This window comes from Drosophila mojavensis, unplaced genomic scaffold (genome assembly GCF_018153725.1).
Source record: "Drosophila mojavensis isolate 15081-1352.22 unplaced genomic scaffold, ASM1815372v1 contig_74, whole genome shotgun sequence".
Lineage (NCBI taxonomy): Eukaryota > Metazoa > Arthropoda > Insecta > Diptera > Drosophilidae > Drosophila > Drosophila mojavensis.
This window is the reverse complement of record NW_025318899.1, coordinates 14,690,222-14,717,670: the sequence shown is the minus strand read 5'-3', so window position 1 is coordinate 14,717,670 and position 27,449 is coordinate 14,690,222. Positions and strand designations below refer to the sequence as shown.

Here is a 27,449-nt window from a genome sequence, read left to right as displayed (position 1 = left end):
TAGAATAATTAAGTCATTTATTCCATAAAAGAACATTAAATCACGATTCTTATTTTAAGGAACCTGTCGATATTTAAACATGTCTATCGATTACAAACAATTTAGGTGAATGTCATTAAAGAAGAAGAAACCCAAACATGAATTTAGAACTGCTTGGTGGGTTTTGCGCTAATTTATTAAAATAATATATTATTATACATATTTTTGTTGCTTTCTAGAATCTTTTGGCCAAAACTATCCCGAGGAATTTGATGGCTCCCTGGATTGCATATCGCTAGCTGTTACCTGTGCCTTTAATAAATATGGAACTTTACTGGCCGTCGGCTGCAATGACGGACGAATTGTTATTTGGGATTTTTTGACGCGCGGTATAGCAAAAATAATATCAGCCCACGTACATCCTGTCTGCAGTCTTAGCTGGACTAGAAATGGCCACAAAGTGACAATTACAATCTTAGTTATTCGTAAATCAATATGCTAAATTATGCTTTTCATTCCTAGTTACTCTCTGCTTCCACTGACAACAATGTTTGCATATGGGATGTGCTTACCGGTGAATTGGAACACAAATATCGCTTCCCTTCACCCGTTCTAAAGGTGCAGTTCGACCCACGCAACGACAGCCGCCTGCTTGTCTGCCCAATGCGCTATGCAGCTGTTTTAGTTAAAATAGCAGGCTCACATCGCTGCCTCCCACTGGATTCTGATGTAAGTTTTCCTGGCAGACCAACAAAAATTCGGAGTGTCAGCTTTTTGATTAGCTCCGAAAGTAGACGAAGATTTACGTATAACATTGTATTTCTTTTGACAGGGCGATTTGAATATAGTTGCGTCGTTTGATCGACGCGGTAAACATATATACACCGGCAATGCGAAGGGCAAAATCCTTGTGCTGGACGTGGAGACATTTGAGGTAGTCGCCAGTTTTCGGATTATTGTAGGAACATCGAGTGCAACGGCTGTGAAGAGCATTGAATTCGCACGTCGCGGGGAGTAAGTGTGATTGTTTGTCCAATTACCTAATAAACTTAACCACGAAACTTTCTTTTTTAGCGCCTTTCTCATAAACACATCCGATCGTGTGATCCGCGTTTACGATTCTAAAGAGATTATCGCATTGGGCAAAGATGGCGAGCCAGAGCCCATACAAAAGCTACAGGATCTGGTCAACAAGTATGTTCTTTGCCCATTTATCCCACCCCTCTCATAGTAATTCTTAATTGTAGAACAACGTGGAAGAAATGTTGCTTTTCTGGCGATGGTGAATACATTTGTGCGGGCAGCGCTCGACAGCATGCATTGTATATTTGGGAAAAGTCAATTGGAAATCTTGTCAAGATTTTGCATGGCACCAAAGGAGAGCTGCTGCTGGACGTTGTCTGGCATCCTGTGCGTCCAATTATAGCTAGTATTAGTTCAGGATTAGTCTCGATATGGGCACAGAATCAGGTGGAGAATTGGTCAGCTTTTGCGCCTGACTTTAAGGAACTGGATGAGAACGTTGAGTATGAAGAAAGAGAGTCTGAATTTGATATTGCCGATGAGGATAAGTCGGTGGACTTGAATGCTGATGCTCAGCAGGACGAGGAGATTGAGGTGGATGTACAAAAAGTGGAGCCGGTTGCAGCATTTTGCTCCTCTGACGAAGAGGGCGAAGATGAGAATGCCTTACAATTCCTGCCCATGGCACCCGAGGTGGAAGATCCCGAGGATAGCTGGACAGATAATCCAGATCCTCCCTCAGCTTTAGTGGGTAGCGATTCACGTGACTACGAGGAGGACATAATGGCTTCAAAGCGCCGGCGCATGCAACACTATGATGTCAGCCTGCCCGACGCGCCTACCGATGGTAAGTAAATAGCAATTCATGCTAGAGATAACACAATCAGCGGCCTCACTTTTGTTTTTCTTTTAGAAACACATCCGCTCATTTCGAGCAAAGCCAGCAAAGACAAACAACAACCGATTGGAGGGAAAAAGGCTGCTGGGCGGGCGAAAAAATAAGAGTTGATTCGCATTTATAGTTTATTTAGGTTATGTCATTAAAACGAAAATATTCACTTGACTTAAGCCGCTTTTGGATTTCTCACTTGGCCAGCGAAGAGCAGCAAATTGGTTGACTTATCCACAATCATGTAGAGGAAGGGTCGGTTTAAGTAAAACTTTGGCGGTGATGACTTGTTGCTCAGCACGGCCGAAGTGACAGCCGCTGCTGTGGTTCCCTTCTCGTCCACAATGATTTTGGTGGCATGCACACAGAGCTTGGCGAACAAGCCATCGGCCATGCGACTTAGATTTGAGCGACTCTGATCGAACAGATCCTGGATGCCCATCTGTAACAATCATTCTGTATATTTAGAGAACTACAACCGGCTTTGATGTCCACTCACCTCTTGCAGTAGTTGCCTTAGATTAAAGTCCGTCGTCGTTGTAAACTTGGGCAGCAAAACTTCCACCACATTGTCCTCGTCCGCATTACGGGCAAAGTTCTCCAGACGCCTCAAGACCGGTGATAGACCCAGGACCATTAGGTTTTTGGTTACATCGTTGAGATTGAAGCCCCGCTTTGGTAGCACAATAATCATGGAGAGACGATTCTGTTCACCATACGGCAGCTCCAGTACGTAGCCATCCAAGCCCTCAACGTTAGTGACATAGGCAAAGTTGCCCTCCTGCGACATCATCGATACCTGCCCAACGACTTGTCCCTGCTCATTATAGAAGGACTCCTGACGCGTTGCACTTACATTGAAAGGGTACTAGGAGTAAATTTTGTATTTACGGCATATGTATATCGACATATGGGTAATCTGTGTATCACCTTCCACTGGCCCTTGAAGTACAGCGACGAAAGCATAAACATCTTGGCGCCATAAATCTCCTGAGGCAGCACGGCATAGGGTATGAGGCCACGGGTGGAGCGATTTGTGGCATCATTGATTAGGAATATTGTCTCGCGGTTGTAGAAATCCACCTCCGCGGGCTGCACACCATATGATTTCGAAACCTCTCTGTAAGTGCTCTTAACCGGTGTCTTTGAGTCCGTGTACAAGGCCTGAAGGGAGGCCACCTCAATCGCGGAGCTGTTGGTGCTGCATGGGGAAAGATAATGTTAATAACAAGAGCTCCGCAGTTGATTACCAAATACTGGGCTTACTTGAGAAAGCTGCTCCACACACGGTAGACGGCGCGCAGCTTCTCGTCGTCTACATTGATGCGCAGCGCCTTACGCAGCTGCTCATAAGTCTGTCCGCCGGCGCCCTCGTACAGCAGTATCAGCAGCGACCAGACCGAGAAGGGAGATACCATAAAGTCGGCGTTACGTTTGGCCACTACCACGGAGATGCGATTGAGGAAGTCGAGTCCAAACTGCTGTGAGCTCTGCGCTACGCTGCGCAGCGTCTCCTCATCGAAGTTGGAGCGCAGAGCGTATTCCTGACCGCTCTGAGACTGAAAAGCTGCCGCCGGCGTCAGCGGCTGCAGATCGAAGCCAACGGAAAGCTGTGGGAGACGCTGTTGAGCCCAGGAAATGGAGCAGAGTAAGAGGGTTGTAGCGAGAAGACGGCAGACACAATCTGAAATTTATGAAAGCGATAATATATAGTTGATATAGTCGATGGAAGTCTCCCAGAATCTACATACTTGCATTAATTACTTTCAAGAATATAGCATTAATTTGAATTAATTCTTGAAAAGAATTACGCAGAGCTTAAATGGGTTTTACCTATGACATTCATCTTGAGATTCCTTTGTGTTCGTCTCAGATATTTTAGGAATTGATATTGATATGTCTCTTATTTCGGTATTGATTCGCAACTCGAGTATGTTGTGAGAACAGTTTAATTTATGCGAATTTTTCCGTTTTCGATTGGGATTTTTGTCTTGTTTTGAATTTAAAATAGTCTCTGACGTCTCTCTCACGTCTCCCTTGTCATCGCCTTCGCCTTGTCGTCGTCGTCGATTTGTTGATTAATCCAAAACCGGAATGCAGTGTAGCTCGCACTAAATACATATAATAAGTAAGCATATATACATATATTTATATATATATATACGCAAGTCAATATTTTATATATACAGATACTTATCTGCGTATAAGACGCTAGTATCTTGTGAACTTGTTATAGTTTATATAATATGATTTCTTATTTTTATAAGTGATTCCAAAATATCATCAAACTCCGCACATACCCGAGAGATCCGATGCCGTAGAAACCAATTAAGCAACTGACACTGGACTAAGGCCATTGAAACATATGCTGATAAATGTGCACACACACACGGATTCACACGAGCACACGTAACACATACATATGCAGTCTTACGCGAGATCACAAACAGAGAAAGAGAGAGCGAGTAAGAGAAAGAGAGAGAGAGAGAGAGAGAGAGAGAGAGAGTAGCATGGGAACATTGGTGTTTTGTCTATTAAAAACCAAACTTAAAGTAAATATTAATTGGCTAAACAACAGGCGGGTGAGTAAAGTTTCCGCAATAAAACAAATGGATTTCAATTGCGCATGGTTAGTCACTCGCTTGATTGAAATCAAAGCTCAGCTTCATTTCATGAATGAAATGATCATTATATAAGTGGGAAATAGATGGAGATTATAATAAAAAATCTTAGCCTAATTTAACGTTATCAGTAATTTTAGTATAAAAAAAAATTTTTTTAAACACAAATTACTTTTCAATAATTTTAAAGTTCCGAGTTAGTTTAATGGTGCACACAAAATTAGGCAATCGTTTTTATCCGCTTAGCAGCGCCATCTATGTATCGACAGTTGTTAGTTAAGTTTAAGCCACCTTTTTAGGTTTATGTCTATGCTTAAATTAAACGGATAAGAACCTTCAGAATTATTATTGTGAAACGGAAACATGTGGCTTGGAAAGTTAATGTACCAATGATTGTTAAATATATATATATGAGAAAATTAATAGATCGTAAGTAACTGTAAGCACATATAATGATTAAAACAATTATTTGATACTAATATTTGAAATATTAATAGATATAAAAATAACAATTTTATAAACTTTTTTCATTGACACTTATCTCGTAATAAATATTTCATTTAACAAATCAATTTTGCTCCCAACGTCTTTAAATGGAACTAGTAGCGCTGTTTGCAGAAAAGCGCTAAATAATACCGAGAAAAATACACAAACAACGTAACGTTTTGTTTGTCGTTACATTCAACAGCGTATCTCCGAAAATGCCATAACGGCGTTTTTATCAACAACTTCGCTTAGTTAGTCGATGGGATCGCGCGGTGAAACTACTACGTGCTGCACAAACTTGCCGGAGCAAACGGAGTAAAAGAAAAATCACTTTGATAGTTAAAGTACACACACGCACACATATGTATGTTTTTATAGTGCGTGTGTGTCTGTCTAGTGATTGTTTCGTTTAAACACTTTGCATATTGTAAAAGAAATAATGTGCGATATTTAGCATATTTAAAGGAAGCGAGGCGACGTGAAGCGAAGCGAAGTGAAGTGAAGTTTTTTATTCTGAGAGCTGGTTGCAGTTAACGGATAACGGTAAAATTAACGTGAAAGTGGACAGTGCAAAAAGAAACAAAATGCTTGTTTTTTGTATTGTAGCTGTATTAAATAATACATTTGCATTGGTGAAAGTATGTTAACTGCTACGCTTATGCACGAGCCCAAAAAATACAAATAAAAAAAATTATTGAATTGAACGTCGGTCGGCCAATGAAACATGCAACAAGGCACAAAAAGACGACAAGACCTGAACTTCAGAGAGTGCAATAACAACAATAACAACAACAGAAACAACCAAATAATGAAAACTTGCATAAAAGAAATTATTAACTTTGACCTGAATACGTAATAAACATACACACACACACGTCTATATATAGATTATATATAGGATGTTGGGCATAAACAGTTACTTTTTTAATGTGAATGCTGCAAGTGCAATACGTGTTGCTGACCATGTTTGTTGTTGCTGTTGCTGTTACTTTTGTTGTCATTGCTGTTGCTGCTGCTGCTGCAGCAAGTGACTCAAGTGTTACGTTGTCCAAGAAATTGATAACCAGATTTTTCACTCACTCACATACACATACATATGGGCACACACACGCACACATAGCCATAAATGTTTGGCTGTAAATATGCTTTTCGAGTCATGTGTATTTGCACAACAGACAACAAAAACCGGCGCGAAAGCCAATTGATTGCGCAAAAAAACTGACCCCAGACAACAACAACAGCAGCAGCAACAACAATAGTAGTAGCAACAAAAACAGCAACATTACTGTAAACATAATAGATGCGTTGGGTCAGGGCAAGGTCAACACAATTAATGCAGCTCCACTTAGCTTGAACTTTCAAGAAAAACTTTGCAGAAGTTTCATAAAAAAAGCTTGAAAAAACAAAAGACTTGCGACACGAACTTGTTGCGCAGTCCACACACTTGATATTTATATCATGTACTTAAACAAACACACAGGCAAATGTATATAAATTATATAACAGCGGCGGCAGGCCAATTGGAACACACAAAAAATTACAAAAATTGTAAAAAAAAAAAAAAACCAACATTTTGATATAAAAAATTCCAAGACAAATTTGATTATATTTTTTTCATTTGAAAGTTTTTTTTTCACCCAAAAAATATGCTAATTAGGCCTCTGAAAAATATCATTTATAGTTTATATTTCTTTTTTGCTTTTTTTTCTATGCTTTTATTTGTCACAGCTGCAAATAATTTATGTGCGCCAAATTGGCACAAGCTAAAAAGTGGGAAAAAATAAACAAAAACAAAAAGAAAAGAAAAAGAAACAACAAATTGCAAGTGACATTGACAAAGGAACAAGATGAGCAACAATGCCTCGCTTTTTGTTTAAATGCAAAATTATTGTTCGATACTTTTTTTCCATAGTAGGCGTTTTTTTTCTGCTTCTTCTTATTCATTTTGTTGGCATTGTCATTGTAAATGCTTAGCTTGTTTGTTATAAATAGTCAAAATATGTTTTTAAATTGCACAATGTTTTTTTTTTTTTTTTTTTTTAATGTTTTTTTCTTTAATAATTTCTTGTTTTTGGCACATCTTGCGACAAAAGCTGTGTGCAAAAATATCAAAGCACTTTGTTGTTTCTTTATTTTTAAGTTTGTTTTTTTATTTGTGCATGTTTCATTATTTAACTGCGCATATAAAATTGACAGGTTAATTAGTTGACTATGTTGCTAAGACTCAAAATACAAAACAAGATCCAAGCACATCCATATCTCTCTAAATAAATATGTATGTCTAAAAGTATTTGCAGCATTGACAAAGCGCGTAATACCCTTGTAGACTCGTGTTTCGGAAATACCCGCCCGATTTATCAATGATCCACATCACATATGTACATGTGTGTAATACGTTAATCTCTCACGCAAGGTTTATGTTTTTTCTTATAGCTCACATAAGTATATGTTTACGGTGATACCGTTAACTCAAATTTAAGCTCTTGTAATGCATATTTGATGTGTCAACGAAATCGTGACAAATTTAAAGTACTCCCCAAGCAAGTGTATAAAAGCTCTTTTTCTGCAATTCATTCAGACTATAGCATAGCAAACTGGTTATATTGCAAACCCAAAAAAAAAAAAAAAAAAAAAAAAAAAAAACAAAAAAAAACAATACAAAAACAAGGCATTCATTTGTGCTAATCATGGACTTGTGGTCAATTTTGTAATGCGAAAATGTGTGTGTTTTTTGCGACATCAACTGTGAAACGCCTTAATTTGATATGCAATTCAAATCTCAAAAGCAATCAAACCTGGATTTCAGCTTTTCAAATCTTAGCAATTTTGAAATTGAAATGTTCTCAAATCAAATTAAGCAAGCTTGCATAATATAGACACTGTAAAAAGAGTTATATAATAATATATGTATAATACTAGTAATATATACTAGTAATATATATATATGCTTAATTAACTCTTATTCTCATTCTAATTAAGAAAGAAGTATACAATATAAATAGCAGTTGATTATTCTAGGAACTTTTTAGATTCAATGTGAGCGATATTGTCAGGAATTCGCTTTAATATTCGAGAATCATCTGTAGAGTATGGAGAGTAACAAAGAAAACTAACTTAGAAATTCGATAAGTATTTGATGATTATAATGAAGAATTCTTCAAGGACACTGAGTATTCTTATAGCAGTAGTTATCCCCACTACTTCATACGTTTCCAGTACTCAATGGATACAGCATTTTTCAAGCTCAAATGTTTATTACTCAAGCAAGTTAATAGTTAACTTACAACTATTTTGCGCAAGAAAGCCAAATCCGCGATTTGATAATATTGCGAAATATATATAACATTAATAATATGTAATGTAAAGCGGTCAAGGATTAAGAATCAACCTCGAATAAGAATCCAATTGGAGTTCGTGTTGCCAACTGGTTTACTGTCACTCTCCTCTTATGCATTCATAGCCTATATAGCATATCATATACTGCCTTGAACTTAACATAAATATTTATGAATAATTGGCATGTATTGAAAACATGATTAAATCAATCAATCTGCAAGGTTATTTGCAACTCAACTTACCCAGGCATATTTCTTTATTTTGAAGCCGCAGCTCGTTCTACTCGCTAATCATTTAGTATTTAGGATATTTCCACACGCTCTTCGCTGCCTTTTTAATTATTTGGAATCATCCATTACCACACACACCTAAGCACCCATATACTTACACTCGGCTTCGTTTACAAGGCCTGCAATTTCAATTTCATTTTCATTTTCATTTTCGTTTTGGTTTTCATTTTCGTTTTCGGCGCATTCAACCCAATGCACGTACAATGATGGCAATTATTTTAGAGTCTTACTCTGAATGCTGGAACTGGTTTCTCGAGTGGAATTCAAGCTCAACCATGGCGCTAGTTACCCTTACTCGATTTGTCTACGGTTAGTTGGTAACAAACGCATGAGCTTTTCGAAAGCCCAGTAGCTGCTACAATCTGCCTAAATTAAGCAGTTGCTCAAATGTACACAAAAGTAGAAAACAAAACGGATAAAGAGGTAGACTAGTTAGTGCAGTCAAGTGGGCGTGATAGAGGTAGAGGTCGATCTAAAATTGCAACTAAAAATAAGATATGTCTAGTCACTTCTAGAAATCTGCTCAAAAAGACGGTGTATAGGACATCTTAGAGCATATTTTATCTATTCTATTCAGGCCAGTATATTCATATTCAAGAGCTAAAGAGCTCAAGAAACTTCATAAACACTCTTAAATTCATTTTCACACAACATTTTATCCATTTTGGCCCATTCTTACAGTTCCTTCTACCAACTCCTTATAGAGTACGTTCAAGTCGCTGAATTTTTTTCATTTTCTCGGTCGACAGCGTGACCAATTAAAAAGAAAATTCGTTGCCCGTTAGATTGTTGAAATATAGATATAAGATAAGCGCTATTATATTTTTTCCATTTATTTTCGGTTGCTTCAAGATTGAAAAACGTTTTTTAGGCACGCTTGAGTTTGAGTTGGCCATTAAGATGAGTCTCTGCAATTATTTTCGTCTATCTTTCGAATTGTATAATATGTTTATAGAAAATTACCTCATTTATTTATATATACATGCATACATATTAAGTATATGTGTACGTATTAAATTTGTGGTACATCCGAGTACAAACTACAAAATGCTTTCAGTCCAATAATATGTTTCGACGTTCATTAGGGTCGTATTCTAAGTATTGTATATTATAAATTATATTGTTTTTTTTTTTTGTGCCTTAATTAGTTTTTTCATTTTTCATGCATTTCACCCATCACTTAACCCCGCTGAACCTGACGAAAATCAAATTAGGAGCTGCAAACCTGTTGTACATTCTACCCATTACATGACACTTCTATGTATACCCTGTAACAATTGTCGTTTCATGGTCACTGAAAAATATAGATGTATGTAAAGCATACAGATATTATGTAAAAAAAAAATTTAAATACAAATATTTAAGCGCAACAATGCCAAAAAGCTTAGCTTTTTTGCAGGGTATATCAAAGTTCAAGTAACTCATTTTTAGCATCATGTTCTTCTTCACATTTAATTATGATGATCATAATATCTTTGATAACTCGCTTACATTTGCCCGTGTCAAAGTTTAGAGCTCAGCGTTGGCACGTGCGCAGACTTTTAGGCAATAGTGTGATTAAAGCCCGCTTTACGATTAGTCTAAAACGCATTTTTGTGAACAACAGAATAATTATATGTGTATACATATATATGACATGTATATTATTTTGGGTGGAAGAATCAAGAGCATTATTCGCTCCATTACATGCTTTAAATGCCGGGCTCTGAACATTGGCCACGCTTTACTATTTGGATTATTATGTATATTATAAATTTGTATATACATCTATATACTATATAACTAAAAATTAGAACTATAAAATCAAGCTGCTGGCGTATTTGAATTTAAATACGGGTTTGAAGTCGCAGCAGTCGGTGAGTCACTCCAAAGTTCGATAATTAAAATTGTGCCAACATGAATTAAACAATTAATAAAAAAAAAAAAAACGAAAAACGAGAAAAATAATGTTAAATTTAAATCGATTTTATGTTTTCTGTGCAGCAACATGTTAGGAATACGCTACCTGCTAATTGTCACATTCACCTGCCAGGCCTTGGCTGCTGATATCTTAATGGCCACGATGGGTGGCACCAAATCCCACAAGATTCCATTCTGGGAACTGGCCAAAGGCTTGATAAGCAGGTGGGTAAAATTATATATAATTTATAAAACATCTATAACTAAAAATAAAAAATCACCTAGCATATCACTGTTTATATATAAAACGCAACATGCTATAACATCTTATATAATTGGCAACGTCTTTGTTCATACACTGATTCAGTAAAACTTTCTTAAATGATATAATGCGCAAACGAGGCTAAATAAATTGTAAGCTCAAGCGTGAAAGACTCTAAAACGACAACGAAGTCATTTCGCTGCAGGCATCTAGAAGACATTTTTAAAGCCAATAAAACGGCTTTAGAAAATCATTAGTAACGCTCGGCAGTGACCAAGCTTTATATAATTAAGGGGGGAAAATACGGAACTGAGCATCAAATGAGACTGCTAATAGATATAAAGCTTCTTCTCTATATAAAAAAAAAAAAAAAAAAAAAATTAATTGATTATTAATTTAACTTCTGCCGATTTCAGGGGCCACAATATCACGTTCCTAAGCGGATTTCCAGCAGATTTTCATATTGATGGTCTGCATGAAGTGACGCCAGCCAGTTTGGTCGAATATATACAGAACTATACGAATTGGGATCTATTGGGTGCCAGAATGAATGGCGAAATGCCCATTAAGCCCTGGGATGGGCTACGATATGCCTTTGAGGTGGGACAACTTATTGATCAGATATATTTCATATGTAAAGAATACCCTTTGCACTTTGTAGTCCTGTGATGCCATGTTGGGTGATGCGGAAACCAAGGATCTAGCGAATCGCACATTCGATCTGGCTATATTGGATGGCGCCTATCCTGAGTGCCTGCAGGGTCTCACGCATCTATATAAAATACCATTTATGTATATAAATACAGTTGGCTTTTATACGGGCAGCTTGTCCTTAGCCGGAAATCCTGCCAGCTACGCAATAACTCCCAACTTCTACTCCAGTTTCACGGATCAAATGAGCCTCTACGAAAGAGCTCTGAATACTGGCATGCAAATCGGTCAGAATATATTACACAGCGTAAGTATATAGAGACTTAATCAAAGTTGAACGTAACTTCAATCTTCAATTTTTCGTAGTATGTGATGCGTCGCACTCATCGCATTATGCGGGATCACTTGGGTGCGCATATACCCCATCCGTACGATATGTCACGCAACGTTAGCTTCATTCTGCAGAATGGACATGCAGTTGTGTCGTATCCTCGTGCACTGAATCCAAATGTGGCAGAGGTGGCTTGCATCCATTGCAAGCCAGCACGACCCTTGCCCAAGGATTTGGATGACTTCATTTCGGCATCGGGTGCTTCGGGCTTCATCTATGTATCGATGGGCTCATCTGTGAAGGCTGCCAACATGCCGGAGTCACTGCGTCGCATGCTGGTCAAGACTTTTGCTCGCCTGCCCTACAATGTGCTGTGGAAGTATGAGGGCAGTGCTGCCGATATGCAGGATCTCACGCCCAATGTGAAACTTTCACGCTGGCTCCCACAACAGGACATCCTGGGACATAGTCAGCTGAGAGCCTTCATCACGCATGGAGGATTGCTGAGCATGTTCGAGACGGTCTACCACGGTGTGCCGGTAGTCACAATGCCTGTGTTCTGTGATCACGATGTCAACTCGGCCAAGGCGGAGGTTGATGGATATGCTATAAAGCTGGACCTGGAGACGTTGTCCACCAATCAGCTCTACAAGTCCATCATGAAGGTGATCCACGATCCGCGTTACAGAAATGCAGCCAGATATCGACAGAATCTGCTGCTAGATCAGCGATCTACAGCACTGGACACAGCTATCTACTGGACCGAGTACGTGCTGCGGCACAATGGAGCTTATCATCTACAGACTCCAGCGCGAAACATGAGGTAGACATATTTCAAAAATTACCATATTTATATAATATCTAACTTATGCATATTTCTGCCTTTGTTTCAGCTGGTGGCAGTACTATCTGCTGGACGTTGTTGGCCTTTATTTGTTAGCGCTTTGCGCTCTGATATTAATTCTGAGGCGCTTGGATATTCGATCTGAGAAGGTGCGTAACCCGCACTATCCCAACTTAATACCACCAACCAAAAAGAAGTCAAAAAAATTATAAATTCAGCACAAAAATACCATCTATAATGCTTTGGACGAATTCGAATTACGGCCTGACAAATAATAAGTTAAAAAAATGAATTTTCTATCTAAGATAGACTTAAAATGTTTAAGCCTAAGGTACCTAGTAAACGGTTTTAATCTTAGATTAATCTAATGCCTTTGCCTTCCTACCCTCCTTATCTTTTGTAAAAAATTAAGTTTCCTATAGACATTGTGTGTGAATTATTATTTGTCGTCCATCTAAATTCTCTTCACTCTATCGGATAAAGTGCCTTGTATATAGTGTTTATATTTATAATGTTACACTTAAGTAGTTGTTTAAACACCAATTTTGAATATGCTTAAATTGTTTGTGCAAAATTTAAACCAAAGTCTACGAAAATAATCTATTTCTTTTTGTATTTACGCAACGTTTTATGTAGAAATGACTTGGACAATTGAAATAAAATAAAATGGAATTAAAGCTTTTCAATTCAAACTGATCTTATTTATGTAGAAACGTTTTATGAATTATGAAATATGACAAATCGCCATCTGACATTAATATTGTATACAATTGAAAACAATTACACTAGCTTGTTTGTTGAATTAATTTCGCCATCATCTTCTCCTCTTTGACCTTTCGCTTGGCCTCCTTCTGCTTGCGCTTGTCCTCCTTCTCCTTTTGTTCGAGCATTTCCTTGAAGCGTTCATCACGTACGTCCACCTTGAATCCGAAATGCCGACGAACCTCTTCAATCAAACGTTCCTTGCGTTGAATGGCAGCTGCAGCATCTGCTCTACGTTTTTCAACCTTTGCGTTTAATTCTGCCTTCCATTGCTCCAGTTTGTCCAGCTTCTTTTGTATGCTCTCTTCGCGTTCATTTATAGCTGCTTGCTTCGCCTCTTTTTTGATGCGAAGTTTTTCCAATAATTCCGGCAAAGTCTCAGGTTGCGTAATGCTTTGCAGCTCTTGGGCTTTTGTTCGTTCGGCTAGTGTGCCGAAGCATATTTTAGGATTGACATTACTTTTCGACCCATAACGCCCATACAGGGTTCTTTGATACTTTTCAGTCAAATGTATCCAGGAATGTGCCTCGTCGTATGGCAATGTTTCGTGGAGCACATTTTTGTGTTGTCGCCGCAATCCAGATTTATCCCGCTCAGGCACATATTCCACATCCTCCACAACAAATGATGCCGGCAGCTCTTCCTTCGCAACGCTGCTATAATATCTCGTACGTCCGATGGTACTTTCAGCAGATCGAATTAATTTGTGAAAATTCATATTTAATCAATTCTATTTGTTAAAACTAGTAAACATATCAATAATCGAAACAAACTAGAGCTGGTTTAATGTTAAAAATACCAAAAATACTATCGATAAGAATACTGTAATTAATCGTCGAGCATTACAGTTATTTCGAAAACACAATAAAAAAAATATTGGTCATACATCTGATAATAAATTTCATAAGGATTAAGCATTGTTATCCATAATACAACGTGCTATGGTTAGATCTCTATATGTATCGATTTCTAGACCATCCTCAGCTGCAATTTCCACTACAGCGCAACTGAAATTTAAATTGGAAAATAGCATGTGATTTTCTTTCCTATACATACAAATATATGTACATATATGAAACTTACTTTTCATTTTGTAGAAGTCCCTTTGTTGCTAGCACTCTTTTTGATAAATAAAACATTCCTGCTTCAACCATATCACCTTTCCAGTCTTGCCTTCGTGGCCTAGCCTTCAAATTAAAATTATCAGGCAAAATTTGTTTGTCAACTAATTTCCAACGTAATTGATGGGATCTATAGAAACAATAAGTAAGCATACATATGTATATTAAATATAACGTTTACATTTTACCTTTTAACGGAAAATACACAATCATGTGACTGAAATTTATCAACCGCTTCCTTAATATATTTTTCTTTTAAAAAGACAGATGTGCATTGAAACAAAGCAAAATTCTGGATTGTTTGATGTGCTTCTAAAAATTCTTTGATGGCTTCTATGGACGAAGTTTCATCCCTCGCATATTCCTCTGGCCGAATATGCACTAGTGCCCCATCTATAAAGATAAAAATTGATTATTAGGAAGTGTACATAATATAAGCATTAAAGATATTTGAAAGGCTTACATTTCTTGGCTTCTAATGCAATTTTCTCATCATCCGTGGACACCCATATATGCTTAAAGCAACTGGAATTACTTATGGTTATAATACTACGTGACAACAATGATAAGCCATTAACTTCAACTAAGTTCTTAAGTGGGATTCCCTTGCTGCCGCCACGAGCTAGTATTAAAGCATGTAAATCGTTTGTCGAGCTATTTAGACAGATAATTTTAATTAATTTAGAGAAAGTAACTCTTTATGCAGACAATAACATAGATTGATAAGGAAACAATTTGAAAGGTATAGTCTGCTTTCACTTATCACTTTCAATATATGCTTTCGTTGTCAAATAGGTAATTTCAATTAATACCAAAAGGAATTTGCATCCACCTGTGCAGTATTCCACTGTAACACAAGTGTAAAACACAAAATCTGAAGAGCGATCATGATTATATAGCACATGGACTTGAGTAAAACGAACAACTAAATTTAGATGCGATTCGAATGCAAAGTGTACAAGAATTAACTTTAAGGTGACCCTAGTTTTCTATGTTTTTTATATTTTGCAATTATTTTGAATATTATTATATATTTGTTCTTATTATTAAATATGTATATTTATTTGAATGAATAATTTAAAATTATCTTTATTTTATTTCAATTATTTGTTTTATTCAATACTTAATCGTTCTTTTCATATAGTCAGGTCCACCTTAATGTTGATTACGTTTTTGTTATGCCGTAATTGACATTTTATATGCATCAAGTATACACATACACAAACATATTTACGCTATTATGTATATGCTCGTGTGCGTGTGATATAATGCTTGTTGCTTTAGTAATATATGTAAATACTAACTTTCTAAAAGCAAAAATTAGTCACAAGTATTCAATGCAATATACTGTTTATACAATTAGATTTGCATCTACTAGTATACAATACTGCAATAGGAATTTTTGATATTATTTTTAACTATTATATAACCCTCACAAGGTCGCTCAAAGTGCTGTTAAAATAAAACTATATTAAATCATTCTCGTTTTTTTTTTTTTTTTTATAAATATTTATTGCACAGTTATTTTATATTGCTCTTTTTAGATGTTAAACTTTTGTTTTGTATGTAAAATTAGCACTAACTTAAATATTTCTTGAGTCATGAGCAAATTTTAAATAAACAAATATATCGTCAAAATAAACGATATAAATAACTTAATCTATTGACAGGCTTTAGGCTCAGGTTCATATTAACTAAAGTTTTTCGAATTTCAGTTTTTTATGTCATGATATCGATTACAAACCGGGATATATATAGGTTTTTTCTCATCAATGTATAAATAATATGTACATTGTATATACAAAACTCTTAAAACCACATCCTATAAAATTATTCTAACCGATTTGATATGTGAAAAGCTCGCAAATATTTAGAGTTTAAAGAACACTTGCATATTTCTGATTGATATATGCTTTAGTATGATAATTGTATGTTCGGATCGATGCAGCTAATGTTTGAATTAAGTGCTTATCCCGCTTTGTGGACTGCGAGTAATTATCAATACCGCCAGCACTGCAAGAAGAAGAAAAGTTAAATAGACTGTATTACATAATCGCACTATTCTTACTTGATATCTCTTGTGCGCAATACACGTTCAGCCCATGTCTGGGGCCTCGGTATATCCCGTGCAACGCCAACTTGCTTTTTGTCTAGATAATCAATGACATCATCATAATAATTGGTTCTATAGTTGTACATATATTTGTACTGCAGAAATTTCGGCCTTTAATTTACAAATAAAAGAGAAGAAATTATTATATATACAGTAGATATTGCCTTATTTGGTTTTTATTCTTACCTAACCCAATGCCTGTATAGTTGAACTGGTTTCCTGTAACCGTCATCTTCTGGTGGTGGTGGAGGTGCCTTCACTTCTTCGGGCTCGGCTGCACTTTCCTCCCCCGGTACATCTGCTCCCTGAGGGCCTGCTTCGGATCTTGGCTCAGATTTCACACTCTCGGGCTTTGATGGTACAGGATCAGTGGAACCAGTGGGTTGTGTAGTTGCCTCAGCATCACCGCCATCATCGAAACCCCAAGGATCTTCTTCGTCCCCCATTTTACTGATTAAAAATAAATAAATTAAAATTAAATAAATCTATTACAATAGATACTAAATAAAGTTATTTAACCTTTCAATGGTTTAGCCTAAATTAGATATAAAATGTCGCAGCATTTTTAGGTTAAATTCTATAATTAGTTTAAGAATAGGAGCACAAATAGTTGGCGTCGTAATCTTAAAGATCAAAGTATGTATTGGATATAAGTCTATAAAACTTTCAATTCGTCAATAGATTTTTCTTTAAATAAGTATTTGGGGCATAGAGGCAAATGCTAAAAGATAAAAATACTTTAACTGAACCAATTGTTTTTCACGTTCATTTTATTTTATAGTAACGCATAGTTGTTGAATAACTATATCAAATATAAAAAATCCTTTTTATATTAAATATATAGGATAATCAATGAAATCAAGGACATCGTTTAAAATATTCTAACCGAAATTTCTATTTCCTTTCATAGTTTTATTTATTTTTTATTTTGAGAAAAATACCTGTGATATAGTGTTTATATTGGAGTTAAATTAAAAAGACTAACCAAATAAATTTTCTGGTTCATGCAAGTGCAATTTAGAAAGCTTTCGAGATAAACCCAAAAGCAAATTACATTTATATGTATGTGTGAGCAAAAGCTTTACAAATAAAATACCTTGCACAACTATTAACACCTATCCTCGAAAACGAATCATAGAGATGGAAACAAATTAGAAAGCATCGGTATTTAATTTTCTTTTACGGAATCAATGATATAAAGCTTGAAAATAGAACGGTTAAAGATGGATTCTTGTATAACCTTCACAAAGGTTAATAAATATATCTAAGAATGCTTTTATTGATTATTAAATTAACTTTAAATAATTATTTATTGCATTCAATAAAGGCCTTATATTTATATTACAAATTCATTTTATTCACTTAATACTTTGAAAATGTTAAATATTAAGTAACTATTTCTTCATATTTTTCCGCAAAATAAACATCTTTCATATTGCTAACAACTTACATCATCCAGATAAGAGAAAAATATATATATATATTTATATAATGTATTTAAAAAACTTAAGATAATGCAATGGAACAAAACAACAAACATTCAGTATTTTTAGCTCGATTCATTCCACTGTCGCAAAAACGACCATTACTTTGAATGACTTTTTTGTCTGCAAAAAATACTAACCTTAATTTATCATAATAAATATGAGAAACTATCGCAAATATCGATATATGAAGACACGAATTATTGTTTATATACACACTCGCGTACACATATGTATATATATGCTTGTATAAACAAGTACTCCCTTTGATAAGATTACTAATGTTTCAAATGTATTTTGTTTTTCAATATACACATATACACACACATGAATCATAGTGTGATTCAGATTGCCTGTTCGCACAATAACCAAATTTAATTGTTAAAGGCCCAAAGATGGCAACTCACGCGGAAAAGGACTTTTTTCACCTGGTACGTACAGATCGGCACAGCTGTAGTAAGAAAAACACACAATACGAACATGTAATTAATATTTTTTTGATCATATTTTATAGATGAGTGTAGAAGAAAAGTATATAAATAATAACAATGACTGTAGCATAAAATAGAATTTGCGAATGTAGGGCAAAAGTGAAGTGGAGTCACATATCACACCACACACACTCGCTTATGTATTTATACATACATCCATATATGCACATATGGAGGTACATATATACTTACTCAGCATGTTACTCATGTTTATGCTTTGGTTATGGTGCAATGACTTTAAGCAGTAATTTCTCCTGACTTGAATTGAAATTTGTATCTATGTATGTACATATATAATTCAGCTGCTGATTTTTGTTTGTTTGAGGCAGGCCTAACTTTTGCTGACTAAGCAATAAAATATGTTAATCCTATAGATAGTAAAGTGTATATACGAGATAGTAACTCTATAAATCGTCGTAGTAGTAGTAATAACAGTAGTTTATTGAGGTGCAGAGTTTCATAGTAATGCGAGTAAGTTGTAAAAGTTTCATTCATTTTTAATAGTAGAGCACAGATGCCAGCTTGATTCATGAATCGTAATTACTATATATGTACATTGTATATACATACATATATCAAATGACATGCAAAGCCCCTATAAAAACACGCGCACCTCCATGAAACTGCTGTGACTCTTATGTACATAATTTAATTGCAGAATGTGAGTGTGCACAAAGCGCTCAAGGGTATAGAAGCTCCGCTGAAATCGAAGCATGCTCGTTCCATTATCATCATAATACACAGATCAAAGGAGGCGCAAACATTTTGGTCGCTTATAACTCGACAGCCGATTATGGAAAATAGATTTACGGCCTGGAAGTTTTGCCATCTATTGCATAAGGTGTTGAGGGAAGCGCACAGATGTGTTCTACAGCAATCGCAGAAACATCAGAAAATGATTTTGGAGATTGGCAAGTCCTGGGGTCATCTGCACGATGATATCGGCTATTGCATCAAAGCATATAGTAAGCTCCTGGTAACCAAGCTCAACTTTCATGATAAGAATCGTTTCTATCCTGGAAACTTGATTATACCATTTTCTGAAATATTAAAAGCTTCAGATAGGGATTTAAATTACTGGTACGTACTAAGATTAATCTCTCTCTCTATATATATATTTATACATTAATATCCTTTAGCTTTCAACTGTGCGTGGAAATCTTCGATTATTTGGAGGATATCATTGCTCTGCAAGTGGCAATATTTTCTTCTATAAATACCTATAGGATATCATCGATGACACAACCAGGCCAATGTAGGCTAGCACCTATGATAACCCTTATACAGGATTCAAATGCCTTGTATGATATTAGTGTGCGCATTATGTTTAAACTACATGAAAAATTGCCCAACGATGTGCTTTACGGTCATAGAGAGAGATTCGCTGGCATCTTTGCCAAATTGAAGCTGTTTTATAATAACGTGAGACCCTTACAATACTTTAATGACCTCATTACGGTTCCACAATTGCCCGATCAGAGTCCGAACTTTAAGTCGCAGGTCGAGTTTGGTAGCTACGTGCCACCTGTTGTGGTTGTACCATTAGAGCCAGACCCCGTTGTAGATGACCTTATAGATACCAACTTTCCTAATGCTGAGGACAATACGGATCATGTTCAACAAGATCAAATCTTAAATGAACGTATAAACGCCTTGGAAAATATAGTCGAAGATAAAAGCGATATGATAATACAACTGACAGCCAAGCTGGATGAGTGGAAACATAATTATGAGAGTTTGGAACAGAGTTATAAACAGGATGTTCTTGACCTTCAAAGGAGTAATACCTCATTATGCAACGAATTGGCTTCTGTTAAAGAAATGTGTTCGAATATGCGCATGGAAAAAGATGATCTAGAACTACAGTTGACCAATAATCACATTATAAGTCGTAAGTGAAAATTCTTATAATATAAAAATGCAAAATCTAACAATTTTATAACTTTTACTTACAGAAAAGGTAGTCGAAGAGGAGGAGAAACAAAAGTTATCATCCGAAAAGTTCAACAAGTTAAAAGTTATGTACACCCAAATAAGAGATGAGCACATTAATTTACTACGACAGGTAATAAAAATGTGATATATAAAAATGTGCACTTATTATAAATTACATTTTGTATTTATTATTATAGCACAGCGATCATTCCAAATCTTTAAACAAAGAAAAGCAACTTAATTCAGAATTATTGTTGCAAATAAAAGAGCTTAACAATGAATTGTTAAAAAACAACGAGACTATAGAGTGCGATAAAGCAAATAACCTCAAGCTCTTACAGCAAATCGAAGAGCTTAAGGCTGAAAATGCAAGACTTGAAACAAGTGGCAAAGAGTTAGAAAGAAAATATGAGGCTAGAATAAATGAAAAAGAAAATGAAAATCTTGATTTATGTTCAAAGGTAAATATATTAAAAGATACAAATATTGAACTTGACAGTGTTAAATTAGTTTTGCAAGAAAAAGAAGCAAAACTTGCAGAAGCTGAAAATTTATTGCATATTAAAAATAAGGAATTTACCGAAAGCCTTCAAAAGTCTGAAGATAAATACTTACAACTCTCAACTGAACACAAACAACTACAAGAAACACTTAATCGAGATGCCCAAGCTTTGCGTGCAACATTGGATGCAGCTGATCTAAAACTTAGGCAAAAAGAAACCGAGTTGGAGGTAAGAAATTTATACAAAAATGTAATATATGTCCAATGATTATTACAACGTTTCTTTTTTATAGGAGCTGGAGGCAAGTTTAACACTGTTGAAGGACGAAAAGATCATATCGAATAAACTTTCATTGGATATGAAAGATAAACAGAGTCAACTCGAAAATGATTTAAATCAAGCATTAACCAAAGTGGATTCCATTACAGTATCACATAAACAAAGTGAAGATAAATTGCTGGCAATGAGAAAATTAACCATACAGACTGTGAAAGATCTATGTGTTTCCAAATTGAATGAAGGAGCTCAGCAACCATTGGAATTTGTACCAAAATTATCCTCGCAAATCGAAGCATTGCTAAACAAATTGGGAACTTCCGCTCATATGCCAATTGATGATTGCGTTGCCAAGATACATGACATTTTACATTTAGGATATTATTTTATAGAACTCTACGAACAATGTGATATAATTTATACAACAACAACGGACATCGAAAAGGGAGAAGGTGAGATACAGATTCGCTTTCAAATATACTCTTATTGATAACTTTCCCTTATATCCAGATGTTTTAAAGAAAGTGCGTTCCATATGGCCAGATCTTCTCAAGCTAATCGAAGTTGTTGAAAATGATGATCAAAATCGCCAATTTGAGTCTCTTGCAAAGGAAATAAAAAAGAACTTAAATGGCTTAAATGAGGTGGTGCAGGGTATACTGAATAACTTTGAGAAGAGCGTGGATCTTGATAAGCTAATCGAAATAGAGCTGAAGGAGATGGATGCTGCCATCGAAGAGGCTGCTTCTAAGATAATCAACCTACTCTCCAAGTCCCGGGAAAACGACAACAAAATCAAACTCGAAGTAAATGAGAAAATCTTAGAGGCATGCACAGCTCTGATGGAGTGCATAAAAATATTAATCTTAAAGTCGCGTGTGCTACAACAAGAAATCGTTTCTTCCCAAAAAGGTCAGTATATAAACTATATATAAAATGTAAAATCTGCTTTCATATAATATTCCTTAAACCTTTTAGGCAATGCGACAGCCAATGAATTCTATAAGCGCAATAGCCAATGGTCAGATGGCTTGATATCGGCTTCAAAGAGCGTAGCCAAGGCTGCAAATTATCTTGTGGACGCAGCCAACAATGCAGTCAACAGTGAATCGGGCCAGAACTTTGAATTAATTGTTGCTGCTCAAGAAATCGCAGCCTGCACCGTTCAACTGGTTATCGCAAGCAAAGTGAAGGCAAATCGGAATAGTGAAAATTTGGTTAATTTGACCAATGCTTCGCGTGATGTGACCAAGGCAACAGGAGTCGTAGTAGCCACTGTAAAGGATGGAAATGCTCGACAGGAGCAACAGCAGGATAATGATTTGCGCAACCTAACACCATCTCAACTTAAGACTATGGAAATGGAAATTCAAGTTAAAGTATTAGAACTGGAGCAATCTCTGCAAAGCCAGCGCTTAAAGCTGTCGGCATTCCGCAGAGAGCATTACCAGAAAACAGAGTACTAAGGATAGCCCAACAATATACATTTTGTTATTATATTGATCATTTATTTACTTAAATATACTAATTTTGTATTCATTTGTTTATATTACATAAATTGGCATATGATTATTATCTATCCAACTTATAGGCACTTTCCGAATCATATTTGAACTATTATTGCCTGAAACAATCAAAATCATTTTACATATTTTATGCTTACTTTTCACTTTTATTTAAAAGCTGTTGAGAAATCTTTATAGTTTGCTTTCTCGTAAACTTTTTTAGCTCTATCAAAAGCCTCAATAATACATGATCTGTAAACAAATATTTATATAATTAGATAGATATCGATATATTACCTAGAATAGTTCTTACCGAAACAATTTTTGGTGTAAGACATAGGCGCTCACATGTCCAGCATCTAAATACCTTACTTCAGCTCCTGGCCATATGTCCTCGAGATTCGAGCATCCATCTCGCGGTACGTACGCATCATCTCTTGCACACACTGCTATGATGAGGGAGGTGTCGAAGGGTACGGAGAAGTTCTTCAAATGTGTGCACTCATCCATCATCCCTCTCATAAATTGCAGTGCCTCTCTCTCCCACCAATTCGTTTTGGTGATATCAATTTTCTTACTTCTACTCTGAGACGACGCGGGCAATATAAATTTCATTAGTTTTGTCAGCGCCGATCGCTCGGCCGTGTCCGGTTGTATTAGAGTTAAATTAGAATTACATGATACGTTTTTATCGAGCATATCTTTTAATGGCACAGGTTCACGGTTCGGCTCTACTTGATTGTGCTCAAGTGATTTAGATAAAAATATTGAATTATTCCCATCCTCAACCGATTTGTTATGCGACTCACATTGGAGGGACTGTATTTTTCTGGTATCATCAATATCCTCTTTGAGCTCGTGCAGCGATCTATTAAAATTTTGTATAAAATTTTGACCAGCTGTAAAAGCATCGTCAACGATGGTAACCATTTTCGATAGGCGTTCCCTATATTGGCCATCAGAGTAATACTGCGTCTCCAGCATGTCCCAATTAATTGATTGACTCATAACTCCCTGTTAAAGCATATGACGAATAATATATATGAATCAGTTGTAAATTAACAATAATTAACATTAGGAGTGTTGTTAGTTAAGTTCCAAATTAAATTTGTTAGACAAAACACCTTCCAGCTTAAATGGAGGCTATGCAACCTTTTTTCATTAGCCCATTTACAAAAAATAAGTTTAACATAAAACCAACCGTAGAAGCTCGAAGCATGGATAGCTGAAAGTATGATGTATTTTAAGTACATCTATTTTGTATTACATACAGTGGTGAAAACAGCGGATGCAGTTGACCAAGATAAGCAGGGGACTAGGACTAAAGGCTTCGGCCAGTTCGTAGCAGCTAAAGATGCCATCTGAAAATATATTGATTCGAGTTTTAAGTTATTATAAAATTTGATATTCTTTATACTTCTGTGAGATTTATAATTTATATTGTTAACACTTTTCATATGCTCAAAGCGTATACTTACATGACCTCCCATTGATAAACCAGTAATTCCTAGTGGGCCAAATCCATTCCTTTCACACCAATGCAATAATACAAGGCATTCGAGTATCAGGCAGCCGCCCATAACAAATATGTCAGAAACATTGTGCAAATTAGATCGACTGTAACAAGAAAATTCGTTGATTGTTAATACTTAGATTTAGATCCATTGTACATACACTTACATTTGATCGTCTGGTTTACGCAGTCCATAAAATGGATTTTCTAGTATAATGGATCCAATGTTTGCGTCTTTCAGTAAAGGCTTTGCAATAAAGTTTCTTCGGCGCCAAAAAAACTAAAAGGATTTACAAACTCATTACTTTGTTTAAGAGATTTTTGATTCGTTTAATATACTCACATGATCTCCAGTACCTGCTAAATGAATGCATATTGGTTTGTGGTGTTCATCATTCCACTTGTTTGGTAATAATAATTGGAAGTGAGCTTGTTGGGCTGCTTCTGGAACGACTCCCGGCATATGCAGTTCAAGAGGTGTTGTAAAATTACCCTCTATCAGAGTCGAATCAGAATACGTCTTCTTTTTTGTTATCTCCACTGGATAGTCCCGTGGTACGAGTTTAAAACATGTTTCCCGGCACGAAATTATTTTTCGGAACTGAAATACTCTGAAAGTAAATAAAAATCAATTAAACGGTTGGAGTGTGTAGAAAAAATTGACTGAGCAGCTAGTTAGATTATTTTGTTAACTCAAAATACCAACAACATATCCTTATCGAGGCTTATGATTTAATCATTCTCCTTATCTAGAAGAAAACAAATTCAGTGAATTATTCCCGTGACCAAACAACAGATATTTGGAGCAACTGGCAATCTTCCAACACTTAAAGAGAAAATTAGAAAAATAAATATCCAATGCAAAATCTGTGCTTCACCAAAGTTAACTTAAAAGGGGAATACCCGCACTTGATTGGGACTGTAAAATCGATTTCCGCTTTTTATCGATACGGTCTCGCCTGCAGCAAGTTTTATTCTAATTTTAAAAGTCCGCAGTAAACATACAAGTATACAAACATGTTAAGTACTTTCTTCATTGGCTCATGGATGGATGCGCTATTGAACTAATTTGTATTAATAAAATTTTAAGTGATTTGACTTATTACGTAAAGGATGCAAAGGAATAACAACAATACATACATACATACGGATTGAACAGGCCACAAGCTCACATGAATACAATTGTTTATATTTGACTTGCAGTTTGCTAACTTACCTATGTAAGTTTTCAGGCTTGCCCCATCCCTTCTCAAAAAATCTTGTAATAAGCATTCGTCGATAAAGACTGTCAAGTTTGCTGGGAGGCATGTTTTTATAAAAATAGTTGTCAAAACGGTGGGAGGTTTTACTGCACCCAACAAGGTGCTTAATTTATTTTAGTGGTTCGTATTATTTGATAAATAGAACCATTTTGTGAACTGCTCAAATGAACATTCAAAATTATATCGATATCCTCACCAAAAATAGTTTGGTGCAATAGTATGACAAATAATTATCGAATAAATTGAAATATATTAAAAATAAAGAATTACTTGTTTTTAATAATTAGCAATAATGTGTTAAACGGGGCATCCACCGTCGAATTTGTTCCAGAGAATTTTATTGTGAATTCACAATACTTACTACAAAAAATACCAAATTATTCAATTTATACGATGATGTTAACGATACTATTTAACATATGCAATTTCAGACCGGTTCGATGAGGGTACTATTGACTTGTCGGCACTAGCAAGAGCTAAATAATTTTGTGTGTTTACAATTGCATTGTTATTGAGAGAAACCAAATATATAAATTGTGTCATTATGAATCCATGTGTATTGATTTTATCATATGGAAAACTGTCTGCAATGGAAATGGTTGAAAGTATGTAATATTTCTTAAGCAAGTGCAAATACATCAAGTTTTACTTGAGAAGAGAAATATATAGTAGTCAATAAGACAGAAAGCTGTGATGAATAGCAAATCTCAAAATACGCCTACATTGTGTGCAGTCTTGGTGATAGCAGACTAAAATGTGAATGAATATTATTAGTCGATATTATATATAATTCCGCTGTTAATAATAGTTTATTCAATTACTGAATATGCCGGTATGATTCACTACATAGCATTATTGTTGTAATTATTATTATTATTAATTCCTGTCGGATTCTCTTTTGTTTTAGATATATTAACTGAAATGAAGCAACCTAAATTAATAACGCCAATAACATATGAAGCTGAAGTCATAAATCATTATAAATGTGATATTAGAACTAAATATTACACTACGAGTATATATTTAATCCCTTTCGATGGGAAGATCGATAGAGTTCCAACTGAATTAAAAAATATAATAGAAGCTTTAATTATATATTTTGATCCATTTGATGTAAGTATAATTAAAAGATATTTAGTGAATTAATAACATTGAATTATTATTTAAATATTCTAGAGAACTTTCATAAATAGCCTCTCGGCCATTAACGACTTTTTAATGTCCAACAAAATTGAGTTGGGATTTTTAATAACAACTGCATTATCGGATAAGCCAAATGAATTAACATTTGAAGAACTGAAAGAAAATGCAAATGTAGTTTTTGATATAATAACACTGAAAGAAGATGGAGAGGAAGACTCAGAGGAACCAGAAAAATATTCAGAAATTGTGGAAGGCTTAGAAAATTTTGTGTGGTCTAACATAAAAACAAAAGCATCTTCCTGTAAGTTGTACATGTGATTTACTTCATCTTTTTTTTTATTATTATTGATACAAAAATTTTAAATTATAGCTTCGAATCGAAAGCAATCAAATAGTGCCGAACAGCTGGAAAACGAGCTAAATGATTTTGAAAAACTGTTAATTACAGCGCAAAATTTGCGTAGTGATACACATTTAACAAGAGAGGAACTATTAAATAAAGCGGAAGAATTAGCGGAGGTTATGTCAGCAATTTTAAATGATAATGATAGTGATTAATTTAAATAAATGCGCTATTACCAAAAGAGAATGGTGTTTGAATATCCTAGTTCTCTATTCCACTCAGTTAATGTTAATTAACTTTTATCATTTTTTTGTAAATTACTTGGAGGGAACAAAAAGGATCGGCTTCAGCTTCTAGAGCGACTTGCATCCGATATTCATTCGATA

The 27,449-nt window shown here is 35.4% G+C and overlaps 9 protein-coding genes across 11 annotated transcripts; 4 read left to right on the top strand and 5 right to left on the bottom strand.

Annotated features, from left to right (window-relative positions):
• Nucleotides 1-70: 70 nt before the first annotated feature.
• On the top strand, nucleotides 71-2,065 carry LOC6582544 (retinoblastoma-binding protein 5 homolog). The gene is made up of 7 exons (XM_002008209.4): nucleotides 71-156; nucleotides 219-439; nucleotides 502-708; nucleotides 812-993; nucleotides 1,054-1,173; nucleotides 1,227-1,849; nucleotides 1,916-2,065. Exons 1-7 carry the CDS (start codon nucleotides 138-140, stop codon nucleotides 2,002-2,004), a joined length of 1,461 nt encoding a protein of 486 aa, XP_002008245.1. The 5' UTR covers nucleotides 71-137; the 3' UTR covers nucleotides 2,005-2,065.
• Nucleotides 2,012-4,274, bottom strand: LOC6582543 (serine protease inhibitor 77Ba). The gene is made up of 6 exons (XM_002008208.4): nucleotides 4,192-4,274; nucleotides 3,725-4,002; nucleotides 3,158-3,575; nucleotides 2,822-3,092; nucleotides 2,391-2,759; nucleotides 2,012-2,333 (listed from the first exon to the last, which is right to left on the bottom strand). Exons 2-6 carry the CDS (start codon nucleotides 3,735-3,737, stop codon nucleotides 2,067-2,069), a joined length of 1,338 nt encoding a protein of 445 aa, XP_002008244.1. The 5' UTR covers nucleotides 3,738-4,002; nucleotides 4,192-4,274; the 3' UTR covers nucleotides 2,012-2,066.
• A 987-nt stretch (nucleotides 4,275-5,261) lies between these two features.
• Nucleotides 5,262-13,297, top strand: LOC6582542 (2-hydroxyacylsphingosine 1-beta-galactosyltransferase). The gene is made up of 6 exons (XM_002008207.4): nucleotides 5,262-5,541; nucleotides 10,608-10,748; nucleotides 11,202-11,385; nucleotides 11,447-11,743; nucleotides 11,803-12,590; nucleotides 12,661-13,297. The coding sequence occupies exons 2-6, from the start codon at nucleotides 10,612-10,614 to the stop codon at nucleotides 12,821-12,823; spliced, it is 1,569 nt and encodes a 522-aa protein (XP_002008243.1). The 5' UTR covers nucleotides 5,262-5,541; nucleotides 10,608-10,611; the 3' UTR covers nucleotides 12,824-13,297.
• Nucleotides 13,284-14,103, bottom strand: LOC6582541 (growth arrest and DNA damage-inducible proteins-interacting protein 1). The gene has a single exon (XM_002008206.4). It carries the CDS (start codon nucleotides 14,090-14,092, stop codon nucleotides 13,397-13,399), a length of 696 nt encoding a protein of 231 aa, XP_002008242.1. The 5' UTR covers nucleotides 14,093-14,103; the 3' UTR covers nucleotides 13,284-13,396.
• Nucleotides 14,104-14,129: 26 nt separating this feature from the next.
• Nucleotides 14,130-15,417, bottom strand: LOC6582540 (N-acylneuraminate cytidylyltransferase A). Its single transcript, XM_002008205.4, has 5 exons — nucleotides 15,308-15,417; nucleotides 14,959-15,149; nucleotides 14,684-14,888; nucleotides 14,458-14,625; nucleotides 14,130-14,381 (listed from the first exon to the last, which is right to left on the bottom strand). The coding sequence occupies exons 1-5, from the start codon at nucleotides 15,397-15,399 to the stop codon at nucleotides 14,285-14,287; spliced, it is 753 nt and encodes a 250-aa protein (XP_002008241.3). The 5' UTR covers nucleotides 15,400-15,417; the 3' UTR covers nucleotides 14,130-14,284.
• Nucleotides 15,418-16,195: 778 nt separating this feature from the next.
• On the bottom strand, nucleotides 16,196-17,641 carry LOC6582539 (flightin). The gene is made up of 4 exons (XM_002008204.4): nucleotides 17,550-17,641; nucleotides 16,795-17,058; nucleotides 16,564-16,719; nucleotides 16,196-16,508 (listed from the first exon to the last, which is right to left on the bottom strand). Exons 2-4 carry the CDS (start codon nucleotides 17,052-17,054, stop codon nucleotides 16,373-16,375), a joined length of 552 nt encoding a protein of 183 aa, XP_002008240.1. The 5' UTR covers nucleotides 17,055-17,058; nucleotides 17,550-17,641; the 3' UTR covers nucleotides 16,196-16,372.
• Nucleotides 17,642-18,296: 655 nt separating this feature from the next.
• LOC6582538 (huntingtin-interacting protein 1) lies at nucleotides 18,297-22,836 on the top strand. Its single transcript, XM_002008203.4, has 8 exons — nucleotides 18,297-18,523; nucleotides 19,242-19,663; nucleotides 19,723-20,474; nucleotides 20,539-20,648; nucleotides 20,716-21,249; nucleotides 21,314-21,749; nucleotides 21,808-22,209; nucleotides 22,276-22,836. Exons 1-8 carry the CDS (start codon nucleotides 18,488-18,490, stop codon nucleotides 22,761-22,763), a joined length of 3,180 nt encoding a protein of 1,059 aa, XP_002008239.2. The 5' UTR covers nucleotides 18,297-18,487; the 3' UTR covers nucleotides 22,764-22,836.
• On the bottom strand, nucleotides 22,784-25,722 carry LOC6582537 (protein ABHD18). 3 transcript variants are annotated; one of them, XM_002008202.4, is made up of 7 exons: nucleotides 25,532-25,722; nucleotides 24,659-24,926; nucleotides 24,483-24,595; nucleotides 24,281-24,419; nucleotides 24,074-24,163; nucleotides 23,116-23,816; nucleotides 22,784-23,054 (listed from the first exon to the last, which is right to left on the bottom strand). In XM_002008202.4, the coding sequence occupies exons 1-7, from the start codon at nucleotides 25,621-25,623 to the stop codon at nucleotides 22,970-22,972; spliced, it is 1,488 nt and encodes a 495-aa protein (XP_002008238.1). In that variant the 5' UTR covers nucleotides 25,624-25,722; the 3' UTR covers nucleotides 22,784-22,969. The 3 variants fall into 3 exon arrangements, with proteins under 3 accessions (XP_002008238.1, XP_032586865.1, XP_015017986.1); XM_032730974.2 differs by lacking the exon at nucleotides 25,532-25,722 and adding an exon at nucleotides 25,022-25,041; XM_015162500.3 differs by lacking the exons at nucleotides 24,281-24,419; nucleotides 24,483-24,595; nucleotides 24,659-24,926; nucleotides 25,532-25,722 and having other exon boundaries at nucleotides 24,004-24,160.
• A 286-nt stretch (nucleotides 25,723-26,008) lies between these two features.
• On the top strand, nucleotides 26,009-27,304 carry LOC6582536. Its single transcript, XM_002008201.4, has 4 exons — nucleotides 26,009-26,182; nucleotides 26,485-26,690; nucleotides 26,754-27,021; nucleotides 27,091-27,304. Exons 1-4 carry the CDS (start codon nucleotides 26,122-26,124, stop codon nucleotides 27,276-27,278), a joined length of 723 nt encoding a protein of 240 aa, XP_002008237.1. The 5' UTR covers nucleotides 26,009-26,121; the 3' UTR covers nucleotides 27,279-27,304.
• The last annotated feature ends 145 nt before the right edge of the window (nucleotides 27,305-27,449 follow it).